The 25965-nt window shown below is 50.1% G+C and overlaps 1 protein-coding gene across 16 annotated transcripts in view; it reads left to right on the top strand.

Annotated features, from left to right (window-relative positions):
* Positions 1–25965, top strand: part of COL13A1 (collagen type XIII alpha 1 chain) — an 87663-nt gene that overhangs the window by 45010 nt on the left and 16688 nt on the right. For 4 of the 16 annotated variants that reach the window (XM_027692867.1, XM_027692868.1, XM_027692866.1 and 1 more), the window contains 22 exons: positions 3098–3163; positions 6696–6812; positions 7295–7336; positions 8172–8198; positions 8943–8978; positions 10237–10299; positions 10891–10917; positions 14683–14727; positions 16379–16411; positions 17002–17028; positions 17645–17707; positions 19524–19577; positions 20607–20693; positions 21152–21205; positions 21415–21459; positions 22043–22111; positions 22682–22705; positions 23123–23176; positions 23725–23769; positions 24069–24221; positions 24983–25081; positions 25391–25444. In XM_027692867.1, the coding sequence (XP_027548668.1) occupies positions 3098–3163; positions 6696–6812; positions 7295–7336; positions 8172–8198; positions 8943–8978; positions 10237–10299; positions 10891–10917; positions 14683–14727; positions 16379–16411; positions 17002–17028; positions 17645–17707; positions 19524–19577; positions 20607–20693; positions 21152–21205; positions 21415–21459; positions 22043–22111; positions 22682–22705; positions 23123–23176; positions 23725–23769; positions 24069–24221; positions 24983–25081; positions 25391–25444 (1284 nt within the window). Of the gene's footprint in view, positions 1–1386; positions 1444–3097; positions 3164–6695; positions 6813–7294; positions 7337–8171; positions 8199–8942; positions 8979–10236; positions 10300–10890; positions 10918–14682; positions 14728–16378; positions 16412–17001; positions 17029–17644; positions 17708–19523; positions 19578–20606; positions 20694–21151; positions 21206–21414; positions 21460–22042; positions 22112–22681; positions 22706–23122; positions 23177–23724; positions 23770–24068; positions 24222–24982; positions 25082–25390; positions 25445–25965 lie in introns of all 16 variants that reach the window. The other 12 variants (XM_027692864.1, XM_027692869.1, XM_027692872.1 and 9 more) reach the window with 12 other exon arrangements.

Below are 25965 nucleotides of genomic sequence, written 5' to 3'. Positions count from 1 at the left end.
TGCCAGCAACCATTTAATGAAAGCCAGGATGTTGCCCCACTTGCCTCTTCATCCTGGCCTGGCTGGCATCCGCAGCCAAGAGCGGAGAGAGTACATCATGGGGTTTGAGGGGATTTAACCAGTTCTAAAAACAACCAGAGTGCTGAAAATCCACTGGAAATGCATTGGAACAACATCATATGAAGTGGCTGGAATTTGTAATCTGGGTGTACAGGGAGACAGGCTTAAGAGCTTTCTGTTTATTTTTGACGGGCCTCTGGATAATTAGCTGGGCTCTGGTCCCTGGCCCCGAGGGAGCAGGGCTGGGATGCTCGGAGCAGCAGAGCCAGTGGAGAGAGAGCTTGGCTGGCAGCAAGGGAGAAGGGAGCTGTGGGTATGTGCCAGTCCCCATGCAATAACAGCCGGTCAGCTGTGTTTATTTAGCGAGCAGGCTCACTAGATTGTTATGTTAAAAAGAAGCTAACAGCAGTGTTCACCGAGCAGCGTCCTGGGTCCTGTTACAGCCCTTGGCTCCCACCGTCCCCAGCGCTCAAGGTGAAAAGCAGTGGCAGACCCAAAGCAATACTGGGAAGGGAGATGCAGCTGCTGCATCCCTGGAAGTAGCCTAGGCTCGGGCTTGGGGGCAAAGGCACACTGGTTCAGTGGGCCAGTGTTGTAGGGTGACACGCTGCAGGGCTGTGACAGAGGGAAAGGGGTGGGTGCAAAGCTTCACATCTTAGCAGTGTTTCCTTGGCTCTCATGGAGGTGCTTTTGGTCGCATGAGGCAGCAAGTTCAACATTTTCAAAAGCCTATGAGTTGTTCCAAGGCAGAGACATGCTCACGGGAAGGGTGACTGTCCTCAGATCAACTCAAGAATGGGCTGTGTTGAAGGCTTTGGTCACAGACTGTGCAAGCTCAGGGAGCCAGAGGCACAGACCAGCCAACAGAGGTGCAGTTCTCTTTCTTCCTCCTTGAATGAAAATTAAGATGTTGTAAAAATGCTACACAGCTGACTGAATTGCAATTTATTCTTGCTCTTCTGTTTGACAAGGTTCTTTGTCAGATGTTCTGGGTGAGGAAATGAAAACCAGCATCCTGAAAAACCAGGGATGTTGTTTCAGTTTTGTTTCATCTTAGTTTTCGTAGGAAGGAAATACAAAGTCAGGCTATATGCCTTGGCTCTTGTTGTAGTTTCCTATTTTTTTCTGTATAAGTCTATATGGCCTGCACTGCTGTGAGGGACGAGCGCAGGCATTGAGGCTACATGTGTGGGGTGAGACGGCCACTCAAGCTGCTCAAAGTGCTGCTCGGGGGAAGGGGGGATGAGCCGTGCTCCATCTGCTCTCAGAAATGCCTTGTGTGTCTAACTGACCCCGTTTGTCTCACGTGTCTTCACTGTTCCCCAGGAATACCTAAGTACCACCCTTGCAGCCCTGCGCTCTAACCAGATCCTTACGCTGAAGGTTTGTGGGTAATAGTCTGATGTGACCCAGTTCTGAAGCAAAGGCATGAGGATGTGACTCCAATATTGCACATTGCCTTCTGAAAAAACTTCCCATTGAGACACAGAGGAGGCAGGGCAGGAGCTGGGTGGGAGAGCCTTCAGATTTCTTCTCTAAACTCTCCCACTTGCGCCTGAATCTATTGCTGGGTCTTGTCTCGCCTCTGTTTTTTTCCTCCTTATCCTTTCCAGAATCCTCCTTCTGCTTCTCTGTAAGCTGCATAATATTTCAGATACCCTTCAGTGCTTGAGGAGCCAGTCAAAGCCAGCTCAGCTGGCTCTCCTGAGCTATGGAGCCTCCTGCACTGTCTTTTAGAAAGGGATAGAATTGCCTTTGGATAAAATCAGCCCAGCTGAGTTTCCAGCAGCACTGCTTCTGGAGCGACAGCTTGTGGCTGTCTGGATCGAAGCATTCAAACACAACCACTTGATCACAATGCTGCAATATTGGGTTGCCTCTTCTCTTTGCAACAGGACTGGATCCTTGCTCTCACTGCGCACAAGAAGGACAATGTTCAACGGGAATAAAGTGCGCTGCTTGGAAGCGTACGGTGACTGTGGTGGGAGACCCGTGGGCACATCTCTGGGATCTGAGCGCACAGCTCACACGGGGAATGGCGCACACGGCACGATTTTGTGTCTGAGCACAGAAAGCCTCTCCCTGTGTAAATCAAGAGCAGCTTCAATGGAAAACTGATAGCAACAGGAAAGTGGATCAGGCCAGAGGAGCATTCCTGGGCCTGGAGCCGGCATGGTGGGTGCCAGGCTGACAGCAGCGTGCATGCAAGTGGAAACTGGATACAGCAGAAGGATGAACAAATGCTCCTGAGCTTTAGTGCATTTGATTTCTGTGTGTCCGGGTCAGCTTTGTGCCCTAAGGCAGCATTCCTGGCTATAAGCAGTCAGAGGGTGATGTTACTGTTGAGCAAGAAAAAGCAAAGCACTGGCTACCAAGGCAATGTCCTGCTCAGGGCTCTGGTTCCTAGGCCTGGTCTTCTCCCTTGGCCATGGTGGTTGTGTCTGCCCAGCTAAATGAAGCCCGCCAGGACCTGTTTGTTGACCTCAGCTAGCCTCTCTCCACTCCCTTCCACACGCTGAGGAAGGGTGAGACCTGGAGACACACTGGGTTTCTTGTAAGGGAACTAGGAAACTGCCTTTGGAAAACTTGGAGAAAACTGCCATTTGGATAGTTGCCCCAAATCTGATGATGAGAAATTAAGAGAAACAGTCTCATCACTGCAGATCTTAGCAGAGCCAGTGGGGGGATGTCTTGCAGTGAACAGTGCCTAAGGACATCAGTGAAGCTGAGTTAAAAACCCCCTGGGTAAGTTCTGTTTCCGAGCACAGGAAGCTGTAAAAGCTTTGTACAGTGGGAGCATCGAGATGGCGAGTGGCCACCCTGCACCTGCCAGGCTGGCACTGCCAGTCCCCCTGTGAGCAGCGCGGGGAGCTCAGAGGTCTGCCCGCAGGTCCCTGTGCTGTACTCACACTGGGCTTTATTTTCATGGCAATCTCTCTGTTCCCCTCTTCTCTGTTCTCTCCCCTGGCTACTCTCTGACTCTCGGTGCCCTAATGGCCTCCTTTGCCCTGTGACCTTCTGGTTTGATCTTCTTCAGCTGTTGCCTCTCCTCAATTCAGTGCGGCTGGCTCCACCTCCGGTCATAAAGAGACGCACTTTCCAGGTAGACTTCTCCTCCTCATTGCCTGTTTCTAAGCTTATCCTGATGCTTGCCATTAATCAGCTTGCTACCTGTCTTTCTTCCCTTACAGAGGGGTTTCCAAGAGTTTCAGGCAGAGCTGAGGGACTTTCTTTGAAGCAGAGGAAATCTTTGATGTGATAATGTTGCTAAAAAGAAATGCAGTGAAGCCAGTTTTTTAAACTGAAAGAAATGGGCCATGAAACTGTTCTTAGGGCTGTCGACAAGCAGCCTCCTCCCTAAAGGAGTCAGTTCCTGCATATTCAATCTCCAGAAGAGGTTAGAAACCTCTTGCTGAAATGCAGCTAATGTCTGTGAAATTTAACTGAGATGAATGAATAGGCAAACGCTTCTTCTAAGGACTAGTCTAGTCTGAGGCACTTGGGAAATGTGTTTAAATAAGCTCTTAGAATGGTTTCATTAAATTGCATTAAATCTTTGTGTAAACACATTTATTTTTGTTTCCAGGACCATAATTCAAGTTTAGTTTATTTTGGGAATTAATTCATAAAGTGAATTACGGACATATGAATAGTGAATAAGAGTGTCCATAGTCAGAGTTCATGTGGCTTTTAATGAGCCCACTTTAAGCTCCCTCACTCCATCAATTGAGATTAACTCTCCCGTGTGGACAAACCGCTGTAATTACCCCGTGAAGTGTGCTGGGCACTCTCTATTAAGTGGCTGGGTTTTGTCACCCTGCTGCCTGTCTAGACAGTTGGATGCTAGCAGGGAACTGCAGGATGCGATTAGAGACCTTTACCATGAGGTGCCTGGTCCTTGCCCAGCACTGGACAAATCCTGACCTGACCAGTTGAGCCTGTGCTTTCAGTTCAGTTTCTATCGATTCAGCATTTGCACCACACAGAGCCCCATGGCTTGCACTGTTTGCCCTTCAAAGTGACAGTCTGGAGAACCAGGCCAAGGACTGACCTCTTGGGAAGGCTTTGAAAGCTGAAGTTCCTCTCCAGGATGAAGTGGGAAACTTGAATAGCTGCCCTACGTCCTGTCGTCAGCCAGGGCTGCAAATTCCCTCTGTCCGCAGAGGCTTTAACTTCACCGGAGAGTTTTGCCATGATCTGTTTTGCTGTTGCTGTTTCGTTCTCTAAGTGCAACAGAGTGTAATCCGCTCCTACAGGTCTGCCAGCACCAGGCAATTCCAGGAGCCCAGTGTATGAATACTAAGGAAAAAAGTGAGGCTCCAAAATGAATGTAGTGCCAGTGCCTGGAAGAGAGGAAAACTCTGCTGCTGCCTCTGAGCACATCAGCAGGAGTGCTCTGCCCAAGGGCTGGGGCTTAGCCGAGAGAAGGGCTGAGCAGGGTCCTGTGTGAGGAGGCTGAGCAAGAATTGCAGTACTGGGGCACAGTCAGGGTGGCTGCCTGGTGTTTAAAAGAACTGAAAAGTAGCTACAGTCAATGGCTAAAAATACAGAATGACAACTGATGAAAATGACACCTGATCTCCCACTTACTGTATCCACTTACTGTCTGGTTAGTTCTGTGGGAGTCCTTTTGTGCTGAACACATTAATAAGACTATAATGATGTGGTAATAACGCTTTGTGTGTTTAGGGATCTGCGTGGACGGGCACTCTCCTCGACAAAACACGCTCTATCTAAGACAGCAAAGCGAGGGTGATGAGAATGGAAGTTTGGGTGAGCTCCTTCCAGCTGCTCCCCATGCTGGGGCAGGGCTGCTTCTCTTCCCAGCACCTTGTCCCCTGCCAGCACCCCTTTCCAGCACTGTGCTGCATTTTAGTGCCCTAAATCTGGAGCATGGACTGGGCTGGCAGAGAGCAGCTGAGGTGGGAACAGGAGGGAGAGCCAAAGTGAGATGGGCAAAAAGCCCCCTTTGCCTTCCCATGGTGCACCCATGCTGGGGGTGCTGTAAGATGGAGTGGGAGGGAAGTCTCTGAAGTTGGAATGAGAGGTCAAGGCATGAGGAAATCTAGGAATATGCTCCAGCGTCCTCCCAACATCTTCATTAGATCCAAATTACCTTCCACATTTAAAAGCTATGAGACCATTTTCAGGACAGTTGAATAGCACTGAGTGTGGAGGATAGTGAAGCTTAGGAAAGATCCTGTATTCCCTTGCATGGGCCATAGGATACACTTAAAAAATGGGGAAAAGTGAGGACGCCCCTCCTGCCTGGCCCAGCAGGCTTCCCAGTGTGGGCTGTGGGTCCAATGGTGAGGAGCAGGAGAAGGGCTGTGGCTCTACACATGACTGAGCCTGGCCCCCGTGTTGGAAATTTTCTTTTAAATAAAGCTCATGGAAGAAGGGATGAAATTTACAGCTTATTACTTTCATCTATCATTCTAAATAAAGCAAACATCCCTGTATCTGCATGTTTTACTAAAGGCAGCCAGGATAAACAGCACACTTGGTAGGAACACATGCAGGGGACAGATTTCATGCATCCTCCTGCAGTGTATAAGGCTGTAGAGAGGATAAATGCAGTGGAGACCCAACTGCACACCTAGTGATTTTTAACTGAGAAACAGCCATGTTTGATTTCTGGCTTCCCATGGATCCACCAAGTAGCATTTTTCAAATTTAAATTGGATCGCTAACAGTGATCACTGTCATGATACTTTATCCAGGGAGGGGAGCCTGTGAGACGAACAGAGTAGCGCGGGTGCCACGGTGCCTCAGGAGCTCGCTGGATTCATCAATTATGGATCAGCAGTCTGGTATTCAAACGTGGCGCTTCCAACCCACTGTCTCCTCAGCGCCGCTGGGTCCCACGTCCAGGTCCTCGGGGCCAGATGACATTGTTGAGGCATGAGCCACGGCCCCCGAACGGCTACTGAGGGCCTGGGGAGGAACCGGCTCAAACGGCCCCGTGGCAGAGAGCTTAAAATGGCAGGTGGCTCGGCACGCACTGCCTTGTTAAATCTTAGAAAAACAGGCTATGCCTGGTGCACATGGGCCTGCTTTGGGTGGGCTCCAGAAATGCCATGATGATCGTGTTATTTTCTTTTGGGTTTGTGGCATTTCTACTTTTGGTCCTTGGCAAAACAGAGGGAGTGTTGTCCAACAAATATAGCATGGGGAAAAAAAATAGGCTGAGGTAAGACACTGCGGGTTTGCCTGGAAGTGCCAGTGTGGTCATGGGAGGCTTTGCTTCACATGTGACTGTCAAGTGCTTTGGAAAGCCTCCTCAGAGGGTCAAGAGACATCGGTCTTTTGCATAAATATTGTACTTGACCGACTCAATGAAGAAAAAGGTCTCTTTGGACTGCTCTGTCATCTATAGATCCCTTTAGAAGAGAGGTCTGACCAGGCAGCTTCAGATGTCTTTGCAAACCGTAGGGTGCTGGCTCCTGCTGCCCAGGCAGCCCAGCCATCCTCAGCAGGGCTCTCCATCACTCTTGGAAACTTCTCCTGGCACTAACCTGTGACTTGCTTCTACCTCATTTGCTTCAGCCAGGCTGGTCTGCCTTGGGCCCTTGGGGTGGTGGTGTGAAGGGTTTGCTCTGCCAGCTGGTAACCTCTTGTTTTACAAACCACAGGGTGAACAAGGACAAGCAGGGATCCAAGGTCCCCCGGGGCCCCCTGGACCACCAGGGCCCACTGGACCGGCTGGACCTGAAGGAACCCCAGGACGTCCTGGGCCAGTTGGACCCCCTGTAAGTCCAATTACTGAAAAACAAATTCTTCTGCTTCCCCTTCCCCTGGGGCACAGGCAATTTCCTCTGGCCTCTCTTGCCTCTGCTGAAGCTGAGATAGTCACGGACAGGAGACTTGCAGAGGATGTGGATGTGTGGAGAGGATGAAGTTCCCAGGAAGGAGGGGAGCGGGAGGGAAGGCGGAGGTGTGCACAGGGCACTGCTGCTATCTGGGCACACAGTGGGTGACACCAGGCTCATTTCCTCCTTCTCAGACCCTGCAGAGGGCCCTGGAGAGGAAGTAACACGAGGGGTGTAATTGTTGTGCTCAGAACAGAAACCTGACTGATAAGAATCCCTGCCATCCCTTTGAAGTCCTGTCCCTGCTCTAGCAAGCAGCCAAGGAGGGAGAGGACAGAAGCACCATTTATAAAGTCATACCATTGCTAAATGGCAGGGGACAGGGCAGAAAATCCTGCTAATGTACCTCTCTCTTGTTACAGGGCAGAGCAGGAGAACCTGGGAAGCCTGGCAGAGATGGAAAGGTGGGTACCAGGAACCAGCTCCGTTCCTGGGAGCTGCAGGGGGAGACATGGCACACTGGCTCTGCAGCCTCTGCGGAATGAAAGGAGTTTCAATCTCAGAGTTTTCAAGGCCTGCTAGCAGGACAAGCAGGTCTTTTCCCCAGAGGCAAAAGCACCTCTCCACACACAGTCAGTGATCCTGTAAGCATCCTATTTCTCTCTGAGCTCTGAGGAGCCAAGGATAGGATGGCCGAACACTTGAATTGCCATAAGCAGGAAACATCAAGGGTGGTATAGGTATCAGAGCATATCTAGAGTAGTTTCCCCCTTCTGTCTGCTCACATACAGCTCTATTTTGTTTATTTATATTTACATACACACATATCTGGTATGTTTCATGGTTCATATCAGGTAAATTGTTTGGTTATTTCTCATTTAAAGACACGAGTGGTTTGTTTGTTAATATATTCTCTCTATTTAGCTTGTCAGAGGAAGCTGCAAATGCCTGATTGACTCCAGAGCTGCACAGTGGGTACAAATTTCCCAGGCAAGCCAGAGAAGCAGAAAAGGTTCTGGAGTGTAATGCACAAGGCAAAGCAGCTCTTTGGTTTTCAGATTCAGCTAGATCAAACCTGGGGGGATGGAGCACTACAGACACGGATTTATTTGAGTGTATGGGTTAAGACAGTATTCACCTACATGAAGAATAGATTCGGGGTGTTTGAGCTCACCAGCGTAAATCATCTCTGTAAATCATCTCATTTCAAACCAAAGCAGCCAGCGTCTCCCATCACCCTGCAGTCTGTGTAATGTCTCCATTTGCCAACCCCAGTGTCTGTTTTGATTTTATCCACAGGGCTTACCTGGGCCTCCTGGACCAAAGGTGAGACATCTCACCTCATTTAGAGGTGTAGCACAGTGATAAACAGGGATGGATACTCCTGGTGAGGACAGATGTGTACATTTTGACAGATGGAGGAGGGGAAAGGAGGTTACATCAAATCGCTGAGAAAGATTTCTGACCCAGCTCAGCATTGCCTTTGGGGCCCAGCCCGTGTGCTGATTCATGGGTTTTGTCCAGGCGACACGTCTGAGTTGCATCTTGACTGAGCCAGGCACGCCTCATCAGCCCCTCTTGCAAAATTGTTTGCCACACACAGCTTTATTGGCTTCTTCCATTCTCAAAGCATTTCCCAGCGCTTCAGGAATGGATTTTGCAATGCTATTGTTAACTCCGCCACGGGTTCCCATTTATTCACTTGCCAAAGTGCGAGGAGGAGGGGGGTTGTTGTTGTTTTTCAGCTGCAGCCACCCACCCTAATTAGTTTTTATCTGAGATATGTAGCCAGGGTGAGGAGATGGGAACCATGGAGCTGGGACACAGAGCTGGCACGTGTTATCCGGCTGCCAGGGCTTGCTGTGCCTTTCCTGCCAGGACTCAGCCCACTGCAAGTAATGGTGACCCATGGGTCTGAAGGGTCAGGAGCTCAGTGGAGTTGCTCTGAGCAAAAGGGGAATTTCCCCCCCTGGAATGCCCTCCCATCCCAGCAGTAACTCAGGGAAAAGAGCAGAGATTTGTCCTTCTCAGGCCAAGCCTCACTTTCTTTTGTCTTTTTGCCTTTCGCAGGGAGAGGCTGGGATTCAGGGATACCCTGGCAGAAAGGTAAGAAGGGGAGCTCCAGTGCTGTTAAATGAATTAAGTGCACTGATGCCCTGTGGAATCATGGCTGCAAATCAGTGGACTACTCTGGAGCCCTCTGTGGAGCCCTGCTCCCACTGGACATGGGGCTCTGGCAGGCCCACAGATCTCCTCCTGTCACCCACATCAGGAGAGCCTGGGCCCAGAGGTGTCTTTAACTCTCCAGCAGCTATAGAACAGACTCCCCATGTGTGTGTGCCCCTCTACACCCACTTCCAGGCTGAAATGCAGGTCTTGTTTATCCAGACCTGAACAGGAGGCTGGAAAGGGCCAAATCTCTGGCCGTGTACTGCTCTCTGGAATACAGGAAAGGGTCCTTAACCTGCTCCACGTTAAGAGGCAGAAGCTGGCAATGCCCAAATGCCTTCAGCAGCAGCTGATCAGCAGCAGGGTTGTCAAGGCCGGAGGGTGTAATGAAGAGACTGAAAGAGAGACAGGGGAAAGACACAAAGGAAGATCAAAGGGGAGAGAGGGAATAAAGAGATGTCAGCTGGAGAAGGGGAAGGTGAATGTTCCCAGCAGGCAGGAGTCCTGTGTCCCCTGTTATCTCCACCTTGCTTTATGGGTGCTCTGCGAGTAAAATGGCAAGACCTGAGAGCTTTTTAATTAGATCTGTATAAACTGAGAAGTTTTTGTTATGTCAGGAAGTGGAAATTATAGCCCCTGCAGACCACAGCCCACTCCTGCAGACAGACACAATTTATTGCCCCTTCTCCCGGTGAACCGTTGGATTTTCCATTAGGAGCCCATCCTGTTCTGTGTGCGCTGGGCGGGCGGTCCCGGCAGCGACCTCACAGCGAGGGCCTCTGCTACCAGCTCCTCTTACACAAAACCACTTGTCTGGCTAATTTACTTCCGAGCAAAGAGCCTGCACTGATCTTGGAGGAATGAGCCCAAGGTTGTGACCTTTCTCTGGGAAAGGTGGATGAAAGTAGGGGAGCAAATCCTAAGAAAAGGGAAAAGAGGGCAAAATGTAGGGGAAAATTGTTAACTCGGATATAATACAGGATATGGGACCACTCCCTTCCCGACATTTCACACACATCTTTTTTGATGCAGAATGGTGCTCCTCTCCCAGAGAGACCCGGGTGGTCGGTTGGTGTGTGGGAGGCACCTCAGTGTGGGACATCCCTCTCACACCTCTGCTGATCTTCCTGGCAACCAACAGCTCCTTTTCTTGCTGCTGTGTTTGCTCCTTCCTCCATTTTCTTCTCTTCCTCAGGGTGAGGTGGGCGAGTCAGGCCTGCCCGGTGCCCGTGGCCTCCCTGGAGCCTCTGGCCCCAAGGTAACCCTTAAAATCGAGTCAGTGGGGGCATCTCCCAAGGGCAGATAACTGGCCCACAAGGCTAAAGACACACTCACTAAAGGATGTCAAAGGCTGGAGACTGGAGGCAGTTCTCTAGAGCCTGTAATGAGCCATGTAACCAGGAACACTTGATCCTGAGTGGGGAGCCTGGGCAATTGTTGGCCAAGGTGATTTCATGCTATCTGAACCAGTACCTGCACAGGGCTTTGTTATAGAATAAAACTGACCCAGCCTTTAGAGGCTTTTGCACCAGGGTTGAGGGAATGAGGGAATGGGCCATGAAACGTTTTGATGGTTTCTACACTGAAATCATGTGGAACAACATTAGTATGGGTGACCTCCAGCATCTACTCCAGAAACCTAAACTGCCTTGCATTCCCTGGGAGGGGTGGGCTGCAGCCAGTGCTTGGGCTGTCAGGAGAACCAGAGACCTGGGGTTGCATTATCACACCCCTCTTTTGGCTGCTTTCTCTTTGTCCCTCACTGTTATGATTGCTTGCTCAGTTTCTCTTTATGTTCACTGTCCCTCTCTCTGTTCCCCCCCCCCTTTCTCTCTCCTTTGCTGGGCAGGGTGAAAAAGGGGACGCTGGCATAAAGGTAGGCATGAGGAATATGTTTTTCTAAGGTGCAGTAGATCACCTGGGAGACAGATACTGCTCCTTGGGCTGATGGATTGCAAGGGAAGTTGGGTCTGAGGCAGCTCTGTGGGGTATTTAATGGAGTGCACATCTGTGCTCTGATTAACCACAGACAGGCACTCCGAGCTCAGGCAATAAAAGCAGCCTTTATCCGTTTGGTGGAATTCGATTCTTACCAAAGGCATTTCTCTGACTATGAAGCTTGCTAGTGATTTGTTACATCTCTCTATTTGATGGGCTAGGTTGGGGTTTCCTCATAAAATCTGGTTAGCTGACGCATCAAATCCGCTCAAACTCTGCAACTCAGGCTGAGGTTTGGCACCAGGCATTTCTGTCTGTTTCTGGACACTTTTTACAGGCTCATATGGTCTGTGCCCAGATGTTATCTATTTGACTGAAATTTACTGTACCCATATATTTAAAGTATATTACTCAATGTAGACTGTGCTTAAAACATTACAACATTGGCTAGTGTTCATGGCAGTCAGAGCACACTGTGTCATTCCATACATCTTAAACATCACGAGGAAAGACCGGTCCTGTAATACTTGGAAAGGCATTAGCTGTGACACGTACATTTCAAGTATTTAGTGTGTGGCATGCAGCTCATTTATCGTGCAGCACATACACTTTCTATATCTTTTCCATCTGGGTGGATTATTGTTTGAAGGGAGAAAAGGCCACTTCAGAGGTTACCAGGGATGTGTAACGTGGAGTTTAAAGAAATGTTCTTAGGGAATGCAGGATCTGGGTCCATAGTTGAATAGAACAACAGCAATTGTCTTCCTACAAGAAAACTATACCTCCTCAGAAATACTGAGATGCATGTAGAGTCCAAAGGGTCCCTGTGTCCATCTCCACATCAGTGTAATTCCATCAAACACAAAGGCATCGCTCCTGTTTGTGCCAGTGTGAATAAAGGTGGAATTGCACCCAGAACTGATGTGTTTTGGGGCTCAGAGTTTGTTTTCATCTCTCCTGTTAAGCAGAACTGGAGGACTGAAGTCATCGAGTGTAGCCTGGGGGGAAGAAAAGGATGGAAGGGGAAGTTGTGTTTCACCCCTGCTTATACTGCCATGTTTCACTGCCAGCAGACATCTGCTCTGCTTGTGCACATCTAACCTTTGCCTTCACTAGATCTCTGGCAAAGGGAAGTCTCCAGGTATTACAGTGATGTCTCAGGGCCATCCACAGGCAAGAGCCTTCCCTGACTCAGGATCACGCTGGAGACACACTCTTCCTGCTTGGCTCTTTATTCATCCCATGTCACAAAGAGCAGAGATGAAACCGGTGACACTTTTTTGTGATACTAAATTGCTGCTCCAAAGGGCACCTCCCCAGACCCAAAGTGGTGTCTTCTTTCACACACAGACTGGAATTTGGTATTGTCAGGATCACTTTTCTCTCAACTTCCTTTCTTTTTGCTCAGAGGAGTTGAAAGGCAAGTGCAGAGGTACCCTTAAATCAGCAGCCAGACCTCACTCAGTAGCAGCTCTTGAGCGTCCGACAGCACGTGCATTTGTTGTCTTTGGAAATTGGTTCTTTCTGTTGTCTCCCACCTAAGAGGATTGATTTAGATTCTGGAAGACTTTTAATGCTTCCAATGTTGGATCCAATTATCTGGGCTAGATTCTAGCTTCTCTTAGCTTTGAGGAGCCCTGGACAAACACTATTATTCATGGTTTAGCTGTCATGACCAATTTTGCATGGGATATCACTGCTTTGGCTGGCAGTGAAGAACATCTCAGGCCTGAAGAGGTTTGCTAGTATAACACAGACCCGGTGCTAATTTAACCACCTCTCCCCACCCAGTGACAAATGCAGCACAGCTTAGATTCTCTCAGCTTTTTTCTTCTGTGGCCACCATTCGTACTTTGATCATGTAAGGACCTAAATCTGTGTCCCATAAAGGTCATTAAACAGCCAGTGATTGTGATCACCTGGGCCTCTTGAATGAGCATTTGACTCACTGCCCCCAGCCTGTCACATTCAGCTTCACTGATGTTTTCTTTTTTCTGAAAGGTCTGTAGGATGAGGCTTTTTCTCATGCTCTGAGGAAGGAGCAATAAATTAAGTGCCCACAGCCTTGCTATATAACCCCCTCATAATCTGCCTCTCCCCTCAAGGAGCAAAAAGGAAGAGTGTCTGCTTTAATTGGGAGCTAACGAGCTAATCAGCCTGGGGCGTCACTGGCACCCCGTGGGGATAAAGCTGCTCACACCAGGTGGAGGGTAAGCGAGTGTGAGGGGCGAGGTGTAGCCTAACGTTTCGGGAGACACGGGGGAGGTGTTTCCTAAATCGGCGTGAAGCTTGCGAGAGCTGGGAGATGCTGCTGATTGCCTTCCTGGAGCCCACTGGGGACTTGTAGTGGGTGTTTTGCCTTCTGTACTCACCTTTGGTGATGTTTCCTAGCTCTTGGCTTGGCTGCACAGTTCCAGTGCTGCTTTTGACGGGCTGCTGCTGCCTGGCTACAGCGCCCTGTGCAGCTCGGAGGGCACCGGGGGGTCACAAAGGGATCAGCCCAGCGGGTGCTCGCTGCGCTACAATGGCTTTCAAACACATAAGGGTTTAAAGATGTTTTGGAGATGTTTTTCTCTGCTTTTTCTCTGGCTCTGGGATTCCATTCTGCTCTGCAGTGGTGCAGTGTCACGTTTGTTGCTCCCACTCTCTAATTAGTTCTAGTGCCTGTGTGATCCTGCCGGTGCCGGGGCAGTGCCAGCGGGCTGAGGCCATCTTCAGAAAACACAGGGTGGGGTGGTTGCTCTGTAACTTGCCCCCTGTGGGCGGTTACCCTGCTGCCTCTCACTGAGGGGGCTTTGCTTGTGCAGAGCTAAATAATTAAGCATCTCTTCAGGCAGGCAGTTCTTCCAGGAAAGTCTCTGGGATGAGGAATTACTGTCACAGCCAGGGCTGCCCTGTGGGAATGGTCTCTGCAAACAGCGTGGGTGCCTCCCAGCAGAAAGCGTTGGTCTTCTTTGCTTGGTCTCACTTAAAAAAAACAGGGAGCGTTATTGGGAAGGAGAGTAAGAGAGTGGTCCCCCTTTTTCCATTACAAAGCATTCATAATTATTGCTTTACAGCTGAAAATAGAGTAGTTAAGTATGTTGTACAGGGCAGGAGGTGCTCACACTGCCTCAGTTATGTGTATTATGGTATTAGAAGTTATTTTACAAAATATAGTTCACAGGATGGCACAATTAGAAAAAGTGCTTTTTGGAAAAGCATACACATATATCCCTGCTGAATAGTCCTTCCAGGCAAGGACTAAACACCCAGAACAAAACAACAACAGCATGTAGGTTGCCTGAAGAGGTTTTATTTTCCAGTTATCACCAGACAAAATTCAGGTTAACAGCACGAAGGCAAGCCTTGGATTCTCTGCTTCTCCAGATAAGTTTGTTTATCCTGTAGTCACTGCAGACTGACTGCCTGTGCCCCTGCAGCATGCCGTGGCATGGGATGTGGCAGCAGGATACAGAGACTGTGGCACTCTAGTGGGGTTGGTCGTGCTGTAAGCCACAGGCTTGAGAGGTGCGACTGAAAGGAAAGGTCTCTGGTTAGGACAGTCGGTTGGGTGAGAGTCAGGTGGGGAGAACGGGCCGTGTTTCATCTCACCCAGGAGGGTTTCTCATCACCTGTGCCCTGGGCACTCCGCACGGAGCCCTGGGAGGACTCATCTCCTGTCTCCTGCTCTCTTTCTCTGTGTGTCTTGCTCTGCTTCCAGGGGGAGAGAGGCATGCCAGGGCTTCCAGGAAGACATGGCTCTAAGGTACCTTGTAATCAAAGGAGTGATGCTTGTCTGCCTGATCTCACCCATAGCACTCGCCTGTCCCTGATGCACAAGCATCGCCTGGAGTTGTGTGTGTGTCCGTTAGTTAGTGACTGTCCTCAGCTGAATTATTTCTGCTTCTAAATTGCAAAATATAGGGCCCAATTTATGCAGGGGATGGTGGGGGAAGAGGTGTTTTAGCAAGCAGATGGCATGCCCAGTCCAAGGCTGACTTGCAGCATCAGGATCTTAATGCTTTATGCCAGCAAGAGTGGCCAGTGCCAGTAGGGAATTGGTGTTTTGTAAATTGGGGGTCCCAGGTGACCGCAGCAAATGTGGGATTAGCAGGGCCAACCCAGACTAATGCAGCGGTGAATCAGGGTCAGTGTGTGAGCAACCCTGCATGTCTGTGCCTTGCAGTTTAAGGATAAATACTAGAGAATAACCTCATCCACGCTCACTGCCATCTGAAGGCTGAAGAGTGAGGAACAGGCATCCCACCTGCACTGCAAAAGCCTAACCCAAAGCTACTTGCTGCACGTTATCCCTTTTCATGGCTCTAGCCCGTATTCACTGAAAGCTACTGACCCTGAGACAATCTGGAATGCTTTTTCCCCCCATTTATTGCATAGAATCCCTGATCTCCATCTTCTGTCCTTGTGTTTTTTAGCTTTTGTCCCCGATTTCTGTTTCAGAAAGCTGAGAGGTATGATCCTGCTGCTCTCTGGCTCCCCACTCCTCCTTGTTTGAACTTTTCCAAGCTCTTTTCACTTTCAACTTGGCTCCCAGTTCTCCTCTCTGCCTTGTGCTACATCCCAACCCCTCACGTTTCCTGACTTCTAACACCACTTCACCCCCTGCCCTCTCCTTAGTTGACCCTCATATTTGCTTTTGTAACTTGACCTTTTTGCCAGGACCTAACTACTACTAATACAGGGCATTCAGAGATTTTAGAGCAGAGGGTTGATAGGGAAACCTGCTTTTTGCATTAGTGCTGTCGAGAGCAATGTGACAGTGCCTATGGGAGCAGCTGCTGGGGCTCCGAGGCTCCTGTCTGGGATGGCAGGGCAGGCTGGACCCCACTGTCCTGTGGCGGTGCCTCGGTCTGCACTGCAAAATGACACCTGAATGGCAGATGTCTGGCTTCAGAGCTCTCCTGAAAATGTTTTACTGCAGGTTTTGTCTTCTGTGATAAAAACAGAGTGATGGGAAATACCAAGGCCAAGGCTCTGGGATAGGAGGTGGCCTTTCTTGGGATGCTTGAGCTGATTTATCTGGGCTCAAGTGCTGAACTGGGGGTTTGGTCCTTGGTCTGTTTTTGCATTCCTCAGTTATTTGACACTGTTCTTGTTGGCCTTTGCTTCACTTGCAAGACTAAAACCAGGATGGGGGTGGAAATCTGGTTGTCTTGACTGGGTTGTGCTTTGGAGGAGCTTTCTGGAATGCAGAGCCACTGCCATAGGTGAATGACCTGTGCAGGGAAGGAGAGTGTGTGCTATGTAGTGTTACAGCTTTACTTCTGAGTTGTGGAAATGAAAAGATGTGGATTTTTGCCTTTTAAGTTCCACCTGACTGATACTATTTTGCTTTTTAAAATTGTGTGTCTGATTAATTTCAAACAAGGTGTTCCTGTCTTTCCTCTCTCTGCCAGGGTGCTCCTGGGATGGCCGCTGCAGGGATGAAGGTCAGTTTTACACTGCAGTGCCTTGAGTAGGGCACGGGCTGGGGCTGGGAGAGCACAAGGTGCTGGAAAATGGTCGGACAGCTCCCACTAAAGGGAAATATCAGAACTGCCGTGCCTTTGGCAGAGGTACTGGACCTGTCTCCAGCAGCAGCCCTGCTACCCGGCACCGCTCTCGCAGAGATTGGTGAGCTCGGATCATCACAGCCTCCCTGAGCCCCAGCTGCACCCACAGCCTTGCTCTGCCCCTCTGCACACACAGCTGGGAGCAGGCAGATTCCAGAAGATGAGTCTTGTCTTACTATGCTCCCTGGTACCTGATAAGCCTCTTGAAGTACTGCAAGGTGATTACTCAGTTTTGTAGAAGCCATTGCTCTCAGGTTTGCTGGTTTCTTACAGCAGCCTGGACACTGGCTAATGAAGATAAAACAAACTCCAGGCACAAAAACATGCACCTAAAGCATTCTTATGGCTTTATTTACAAACCCAAGGTCCCCACAGATGAAGGTTCTTTTCTCTACTCTGATAGCTCTAGGAGGATTTGTACTCTCTCCTCTGGCTTTTCACTTTTTTCCCTGTCTCTTCCTCACCAGGGCGAACCTGGGACTCCAGGAGAAAAGGTACTCTCAGAAGGCTTTACTGTGAGCCTGCACTTCTGGTTGGTTTGTGTATCTTTATTTTTTTTCCCTCCCGGAGCAGCTGAGGGATGGCTCTGTACTTCCCAGTGCCCAAATCCAGGCCCAAATGGCACCTGCCGGTGTAAGCAAAATGGTAATAGGATACAGGGATACCAAGTGAGAGAGGGACTGTATTGCAAACATTCCCTCCCTCCTACTTCTGTCTGTGTGGATGGGAATACCCTCCTCCAGCTGCCTTCCTTCTCTCCTCCCTACTCCACAAAACATGCACAGCAAGCTTTGCTTAGTGAATATGTTCCCTCTGTCCCTTCCCCATCCCCTTCTGCCTCCCAGGACTTCTGAGCCTACCAGCAGTCTTCCCCTGTCCTTGCAGGGGGCTGTTCTGCTGTGCAGTGTCTGCCCATGTTCTCAGTGTAGCCTGACCTGGTTTGAGTTCCCAGGGGTACAAAAGTACCCCATCCATGAACTCTCCATCCCTGAGCAGCCACTTTGGCTTGAGAGCAGCTGGCCCCTCTGGTTTGAGGCTGGCTGGGTTATGTTACAGCGTGTGACAGCCACGTAACAGACACATTCTCTGTCTCTTTTCTTCCCCCCAAAGGGAGATCCTGGAGTCCCAGGGAGGATGGGCCCCCCAGGTTTGCCAGGGAAGAGGGGGCAGCGGGTAGGACATTGTGTGTTTGGGCTGGGTGTCCTGGCAGTGCCGTGCTGTGTTCCCTGCGAGCGGGAGCTGGCAGGAGCCTGCTGTGTGTTGCATTATTGTACTTGCAGGGGATTATGTGTCCTTTGCTGGCTCTTGCCCCCTTGGTGAAGTGTGTTTGCATGTTCCCGCTTGCAGGAGTGGGGGGCCGGTGGCAGGCAGGGCAGCATGAGATGCCTGGGACGTAGTCTTGTCCTGGGAATGATTAAGGACAGTGCTGCCTCTTTTTGACTCCAGAAATAACACCCTACAGAGGGATTCAGTAATCTGACCTCCCTCCTCAAGAAGTCTGCTGCTTTGCACCCTAGTTCTGGCAGCACAGGATGTTTTCAGTAGCCCTTATGGACATGTGTATTCAAAATTAGTCCTTGAATGAAAAGTGGGATACTGCGGCAGAATCAGGGATTCACAGAGGCCTGGGACAGGATTAGCCATTATATCTCTACAAAACCCCCAAATGCCCAGCCTTTTCCTTGTATTCTGCAAATGTTTTCGCTCTTTCCAGGGATAGAAGCATTAATTTATGGCAGCAATGTGCATGTTCCAGCAGGGGAGGAAAGTCGTGGGGATCTTACAGGTGGCTGGAGGCCAAATTACCTTGGAGAAAGGGGTTATTGCACTCTAGGGTTGCCTGAAAAAAAGATTGCTGCTAGTTAATTATTTTCCACGGAGCCACCAGTGCATGTCTGTTCCTGGAGCATTGAGTCCCCTGCATGTCAGATGGTTGTCCTTCAGTTCTGATAAGCAGCACCAGCCTATGCAGGCAGAAACAGGGCTCCAGGAGCCGTTGTGGAGAGAGCTGGACAATGTGTGTGGGGGAAAGGATTTGAATTATTCCGTGTAATCTGTACAAGTTGCTAAGTCTTGGAGGTGTGAGGGTTGAAGGTAAGAACACACCTTTCCCTGGTGATGCATTTGAAACATCTTTTCAGGGTAACAGAAACTTCTGATATCTCTCTCTGTCCTGGCAAAACTCACACTCCCAAACAGGACACTGTGCCTGGAAACCATGTATTTAGCAGCTGGATGGAATGGGGCTGAATAGAACTTAACTTCAGCATAAAGACCACTAATTGAGTTCCAATATTGAAAATATGGCCCAGCTGTCATGATGAACTAAGCAAAGCCACTTCACCAAGGGAGTGCTGGATGCCCTCCATTGTTCACTGCCCGTGGCATCCTCCGTGGTGCCTCACACGGCCCAGCCTGCAGCCCTTGCTCTCCAGGCATCATCTTACACCATCAGCTGCTATCTCAGCCACTTTTGCCAGTCTTGTCTTTGCTGCTTTGCACGACCAGTGCGTGTCGCAGAGCTTGGCTGCCAACTGAGACGCTGCACTGCCTGTTTTTTGTAAGAGCACAATGAGACTGGGATTTGGAGTTAGGGAAGAGGAGCAGGGCATGGAGAAAGTCCTGTGTGCCAAATAAAATTTGCCCTGGGCAACAGCTTCTCTGTGAGTATAGAACAGGGAGATCCTGGGCTGAAGAACTGTCAGGGAAAAGGGTTTAGCAGACTAGAGGGATAAGGAAGATTCTCAGGGGGGACCCTGGATCCCTTTCCCACTCGCCTACTTTTGGAGAGAAATGACAATGATGTGTAGCGATAGTCAAAAGGACAGGAGAAAACATTCACTGCTGGAGGATGTCCTGTCTGTGCCTAAAATAAAATGCCTGGGGAGGGGAAGGAGGATTTGAAACCAGGAGCAGCTCACCCTTTGGCTGCTCCTCCAAGATGAAGAGCCTGCAGAGGCAGCCCTGACCATGTCTGCTTTGCCAACAGGGTGAGAAGGGACGAGCTGGTGACCCTGGGCTTCCTGGACTCCCTGGGCCGAAGGTTTGTCTCTTCCCTGATATTTTGTTTTTGGTGGGACCGCTCTCCTCCCCTTCCCTTCCTCCCTCCTGTGTGGTGCAGCTCTTGCACTCTTAGGTGACTGTGGCAGCGTGTTCCACAGCACTCAGCTGGATGTTCATGCCCCAGGGATGTGAGGGGGCACACAAAGGATGCCTTTTGGTGAGGAATTCCATGTGCTCATGCATGGGGGGGGGAGGTTGTGGTCCTGGGAATGGGACCATGGAACCGCATTCCAGTAATTCCATGTTAAAAGCATGACCTCAGATGTAACGTGGCATTTCAGCCTCCCTCTGGCTCCAAGATCATCTGTAATGAGGAGATGAGTTTTTTGGGAGCTGCACTGCTGTGCTCTGAGTTGGAGGAGTAGCCTTGTGCTTGGAGAGACCCAGGGCAGGTCAGCTAAAGCTAAGCCTTCAAACTGGCTTTTTCCTGGTGCTCTGAGGTTTCTAGATAGAAATCACACCTTTCAAATCAGACTTTCACAAAGTGCTTTTCCTTTGGGCAAGGGGACAGTGCATGGAATGACAGTGGCCATTTCAGGAAGGGGTGTAATGGCAAAGGTTTCCTGTTGCTGCCTTTTTATCTGCTGTGTGCAAAGGATATGGTGTGCAGGTCTGACTGGCGATTGACTACAGTTCCTGAGGGAGACATTGCAAAGGAAGCCACTCTCAGGTGGTTTTACCAGCTCAGTTTTAACAGTACAACACAGTTGTGTTCAGGCTGGAGGCCAGGGATGAGGTCTGTGCACAGGCCCTGGGCAGTAAGTGCCGAGCAGCGACAGGGATGAGGATACCTGTGGCTGCTGGCAGGGCTTGACATGGAAGCCTGGCAGGACTGGCCTGGTTCCTGGCCAGCTCCTGGTTCTGGAGCAGTGCCTTTCTGGGCTATCAAGAGTCTAGCTGGTGGACCTTGTCTTGGGCCATGACTCTTGAAGCCAGCAGTTTGGCAAGTGAAATTACAGAGGTGGAGAATCTGATCTGTGACACGTGGCTTGTTCTTCTTTGCAAACAGGGAGAGAAGGGAATTGCTGAGAATGCCTTGGTGGGAGCTAAAGGAGAACCTGGCCCTCCAGGTCTGCCTGGACCCCCTGGACCAAAGGTGAGTGATTTTTTTTCCTTCAGGGAGTTGTGTGTTGTGAGGGATTGTGCCCAGCACAAGGTGTGTAGAAAGGAGCAAAGGTTGCATTCATCTGTGCCCCCCTCTGATTACCTGCTGAAGGGATATCAGGTGCTGCAGAGTGTTTTAGTACTGTTGTTCTAAATGCTGAAGGTGATTTGTGAACTATGTTTCTGGAAGGAAAATACCCTCCTTGTGCTCAAGTAACTCCCCTCTAGGCTCTGTGAAAAACCAGTCTGAATGCTCCCTCTGCGCTGGGTGGAACAGAAGGGCTCCTGGTGGGAAGTTGTAGCAGGAGATTTGGGCTTCCCGAGGAGAAGGGGGCACAGCAGGGGTGCTTGACTGGTGCAGTTCTTCCTCCTAGGAATGCAAAGCCAAAGTGAAGTCACCCCTGGTCCACACAACACAAACCCATCCCTTTCCCTTTCTCTTTCTGCCAGGGAGAAGCTGGTGACGTTGGCCGGCCTGGTGCTGCAGGGTCACAGGGAGAAAAGGTACAGAGTTTCTGCACAAACCAGCTCCAGGTTCAGAGGTTCAGTAGCTGCAAGTTTGTTCCTACATGTACAAAATTTACGGGAAAAGGAGAATTTTTAAATTAAGCTGTCAAGCCCAGACTGTTCCAAAGGACCAGCAGAGAAGGATTCCTGGAGTTTGAGCAAGTGAAGGGGCAGGCCCTGTTGACAGCATGTTCTTCTTGTTACAGGGGGAACGTGGTTCACCAGGAGACCAGGGACCCATGGGCCCAAGGGTAGGTGTTCCTTCACCAATGAGGAGTTTGGGCCCTTCAGAGGGGTTTAAGGATAGTGGGGCCATACTGACAGTCCAGATTGGGTCTTCCTGTCACTAAAATGCTCATAGCTGGGCAATGGCTAAGTTTGAGACAGGCCATTTATTTCTCCACTCTGTGTCCCACCTCCACATTAGAAGGAAAAAGTCTTCCAAGCCATCTCAGGGTGGTGTATTTGTGGGAGGAGGTAGGTTTGGACATCCCAGTCTGAACTCAGGCCCTTGGCCTATGAGAGAAGGGCAGCAGAAGGGTGCTTGGTGCATGCCCAAGTCCAACAATTGGTCAAAAAATCCAGTTCCTGGATTCTGGCTTCAACTGCACCTCTTCCCGGACCTGCCAGCTTTGATGGTCAAGGCACAGTGACCTGGGCTGGCTGCACTTCTGTAGTGTTTCCTACCCTACAGAAGCTTTCTGTAATAAATGAAAAACTGGACACTCATGAAATGGGTCCCTCTGAGCCCCCTTTTTCAGGGTGAACCACAGCTCTGAGCACCCCAAGGGAAGGGCAATCCCAGCCCCTGGCTAAAGAGGTGGTACTTTGCAGGGCCCCAAAGGAGAGCCTGGAAAGGACGAAATGATGGACTATGATGGGAACATCAGTGAAGCTCTCCAGGTGAGCAACTACCCTCCTGTCCTGTGAGGTGACTGCTGGATGCTTTACAATTTCCCAGGGGATGCAGACAGCTGGGAACAAGGTAGATCTGCTTCCTCGGCAGTAGCAGCAAAGGGAAGCACTTGGACTATGTGCCATAGTCCCCTCCATCCCACAGCTCCCTGCATGTAGTGTTTTTGTCAATACCCGGGCACCTTGCCGGGCTGATGGATTAACACCAGTGGGTGTAGATGTCATGTGAATCCCCTCAGGAGTGGCCCGTGGCGTGGGATAGGTGGTGAGTGAAGGTCACCAAAGCTTCCTGGGAAGTGTGCACTGAAGATGTGCAGTAAGTGAGTGGCTGTGCCCAGCTCTGAGTTAGCCTGGGTTCCACTTTGGAAAAGGGGAATTGTAGAATAACAGTTCTGTGGGACTCGGAGTGAGGGTTTTTTGCTCTTGTTAATTCTGTAGGTTCCTTGCTCACTTAGGCCAGTGTTACATTAGTGGAGAAGAAACTACCTCCAGGAAAAAGCTTAGTTTTCTGATAACTGTTTTAGTTTTTAATTTTATTTTTTTCCTGTATTTTCCTAGGAAATAAGAACTTTGGCCTTGATGGTGAGTTCTGATCTTTGCTGTGGGGTTTTGCACAAGTAGCCCATCCTAGGCAGAAGGCCTGACAATTTAGGTGCAGCTAAAACATTTGGCCTTTGGCGCTTGGGAGATAAAGCTGGGGCAGCTGACAGCTGAAGGGAGAGCTCATCTTGCCTTCTGATCTTGAATTCTAATCAGGACTTTGAGCTCTCTGCTTTAAGATGTAATACATGCTACTGAGAACAGAGAGTCCTCGGAAGGAGCAGGGAAGAGCAACTCTGAGGACTCTCCACTGCTTGGCTTCCCAGCCAAATATGATTTTAGGAATCCCTTGAAAAATTCCCTGTGATTTCCCTTTAAACTCCAGAGAGCCTTTGGGTTTTAAAACACAAAAATAAAAGTCCTGTTGATAATATGAAAATGAACTTTTTCTTTATCTAGGGACCCCCAGGACTTCCAGGTGTGGCTGGACCTCCAGGGCCACCAGGACAGAAGGTACTGTCTCAGTTCAGCACTTGCAGGGCTTAAGGAAACACAAGAGTAGCCCAGGAAGAATTCTCACCCACAACTCTCCCCAGTGCTCCTATCTCCCTGTCCAGCACTCTTGGACTATCCTGCTGGCCTCTGCCACTCCTCCTCATGCACTATATCCTGAAAATCTCTTTTCCCACAATGATAATGCCTTATCTGAAAGATGAAGGATCCTTTCTACTTGCCCTCCCCTTCAGGGAGCAGCTTGTGGGAACTGCACTCTGTGGGATTGTGTTGATTGGGGACTGTGTTACAGTACTGGGGCCGTGAACTGGCAGTCAGGATCAACAAGACATGGAAAATGCTCAGGCAGTCACACAATGTATTGTTTCAGCAGGGGCTTCCATGCTTTATTTTCTGTAAAAATAAAATAAAAACCCCCAGGTTTTTCCACGCTTTTTTCCTGTGACTAGACCCTGCAGTCATTTCTGCAATGCCCGTCCTTCATTGTCACAAAGAAGGAGTCACAACAGCTGCTTTCAAACTGCCAGAGTAACAATTCTGTGTTTCAGGGTGAAATTGGCTTGCCAGGTCCTCCAGGCCATGATGGAGAAAAGGTAAGGCACGATGCTCTTCCCTTCAGTGGCCTTACCTCGAGTCAGTGTGTTCCACCTCTGTCAGTGACAGAGCACAGTTGCTTTTCCCACAGGGGAAAACAGTATTTTGCTTGACAAAAGTGAGCATTAATGGTTTATCAATGTCCTAACATTTGTCATGGCAATGCTACTTTGTCCTGTCTCCAAAGGGCATAGCCATGAGGGAGAGGATGAGCACTGGGAGAGGCTCTGGGCCAGGCAGGAGTAAACTTTCTCTTATCTGTAAAAACTCCACTTTGTGTTGTGTGAATTTTTTTTAGGGACCACGTGGCAAGCCTGGAGAAATGGGCCCCCCTGGCCCTCACGGACTGCCAGGAAAGGATGGACCCCCTGGAATAAAGGGAGAGCCAGGCCATGTCGGGGTCAGAGGAGAGAAGGGCGATAAGGGAGAGCCAGGACAAACGGGCTCACCGGTGAGTAAACCAAGGCCTCCCAGACTACTGGTGGCTACTCAGGTTATGGGCAAGGCCCTGAGACTCCTTGGGCACCTCTGAGCCCCTCCGAGGTGGGCACTGCTGTGTGAAGTGTGATGCTACAGAAGTGAGATCCTGGCCTCTGGCAGATGTGCTGTCCCCGCTGCCTGCTCTGCTCTCTGGGCCCTGTGTCACTGCCTCAGCTTCCTGCCTGGCATGTTGCTGGCACTGACTGTGAGCAAGGAGGCTGAGGCACCAGCACACCCCATCGTGGGAGGGCACCTGCATGGGATAACTCCTGACATCCTGGCCACTAACAGGGGCACAGTGCCTGGGCTCCCAGCTTGTCTGTCACAGCTTCTGTGTCCCCAGCACTGCTCAAGGACAACGACTTCCTGCCTCTCTATAAGATTGCTAGGATAAAACTCCTGCTGTCTCAACAGCTGGCTGTTGGGGAGTGATTCCTAGCATGGACTCCAGCAAACTGCATAACCACGAGCAGAACCTGGAGGCAGGAAAGCAGTGCCCCATCCCCGCTCTGGGGACAGGCACATCCGCAGTGGCAGGAGGATGTTCAGCCACTTGCTCGTCCACTTCCAATACTAGTGAAGCCCAGCATTTCCCCGGGCACCTGATGGATGTCTGGGGTATTCAGAGTGCTCTTGGGATGGCCAGAGCCAGTCTCGACTCCTGCAATGATGTCTTGTGTGTCTGCCCGACTTAGTCTTGCAAAAAATCCACAAATCTTTCTTGATCCATAGGGTCTAGATGGCCCCACTGGAGAGAAAGGCGAACGAGGTGACCAAGGGATGCCAGGACCATCAGGATTGCCGGGTCCCATTGGACTTCCAGGATTGACAGTAAGAATGGGAAAGACAGGCTGCTCTTTCCTGCTTGGTAAAGAGAAAACAGCACAGAGCAGCACACAAGGGTTCATTTCCCAAAGTGCTGAGTATCCCAGGAGACTCAGAGCCCTGCCCTTAATTAGGTGTCGCAGAATGTCCGTCTGGTCTCCAGCAGCAGGCAGGGAATGTGGAATACGTGGTCTGTTCGCACTCCTCCCTGGGGGAGCTGCTGCTGGCCAGCACATGGGTGGTTCACAGATGGCTTCTGATGGAGGGAGACTCCAGAGCACAGCCGGTGGTGACAGGGTCTGTTGTTGTGTGCAGGGAGAGAAGGGTGAGCCTGGGGAACATGGAGACAAAGGAAATCCAGGAGAATCGGTAGGTCACCTTTCTCATGTTTCTTCTGCAATCTGGGCATCAGGGGAGGGATGATTTGTCAGCAGAGCTGCTGGAAACAGGCATGTCCCACTCTGGTGACACCCCCTCACTGAGGACAGCAAGGCCTTATCTCCTGGGACTGGATCGCCAGCCACCTCTAGCTCCTGATGCCCCCCTTTCCCTGACACAAGAACAATCTATCTCACAACCAGCAGTCAATAAGGAATGCCTGGGGAAGAACAGATGATCTTGGAAAGTGTAACAAATATTTTCCTCCACATTTGCAGTATAGGGGTTTCCTAGCAATACTTGCATATGTATATACACACACTCACATTTAGGTTTTTTTCAGTAGATTTTAAGGTTCTTGAATTTGCCCATTCTCCCCTCAAAACTCACCTCTAGGTTTTAGAATGCCCTGCAGCAAGGAGTCCCACAGGCTATCAACATGTGTGGAGCCAGCCACATTCTTCCCTATCTTTTGCTCTTTGACTCTGTACCTCCTTGCGTGAACTGTGGTA

The sequence above is a fragment of the Neopelma chrysocephalum genome, unplaced genomic scaffold, assembly GCF_003984885.1.
Source record: "Neopelma chrysocephalum unplaced genomic scaffold, ASM398488v2 Primary Assembly neopelma1_89, whole genome shotgun sequence".
Taxonomy (NCBI): Eukaryota; Metazoa; Chordata; class Aves; order Passeriformes; family Pipridae; genus Neopelma; species Neopelma chrysocephalum.
This window is presented reverse-complemented; position numbering and strand designations above follow the sequence as displayed.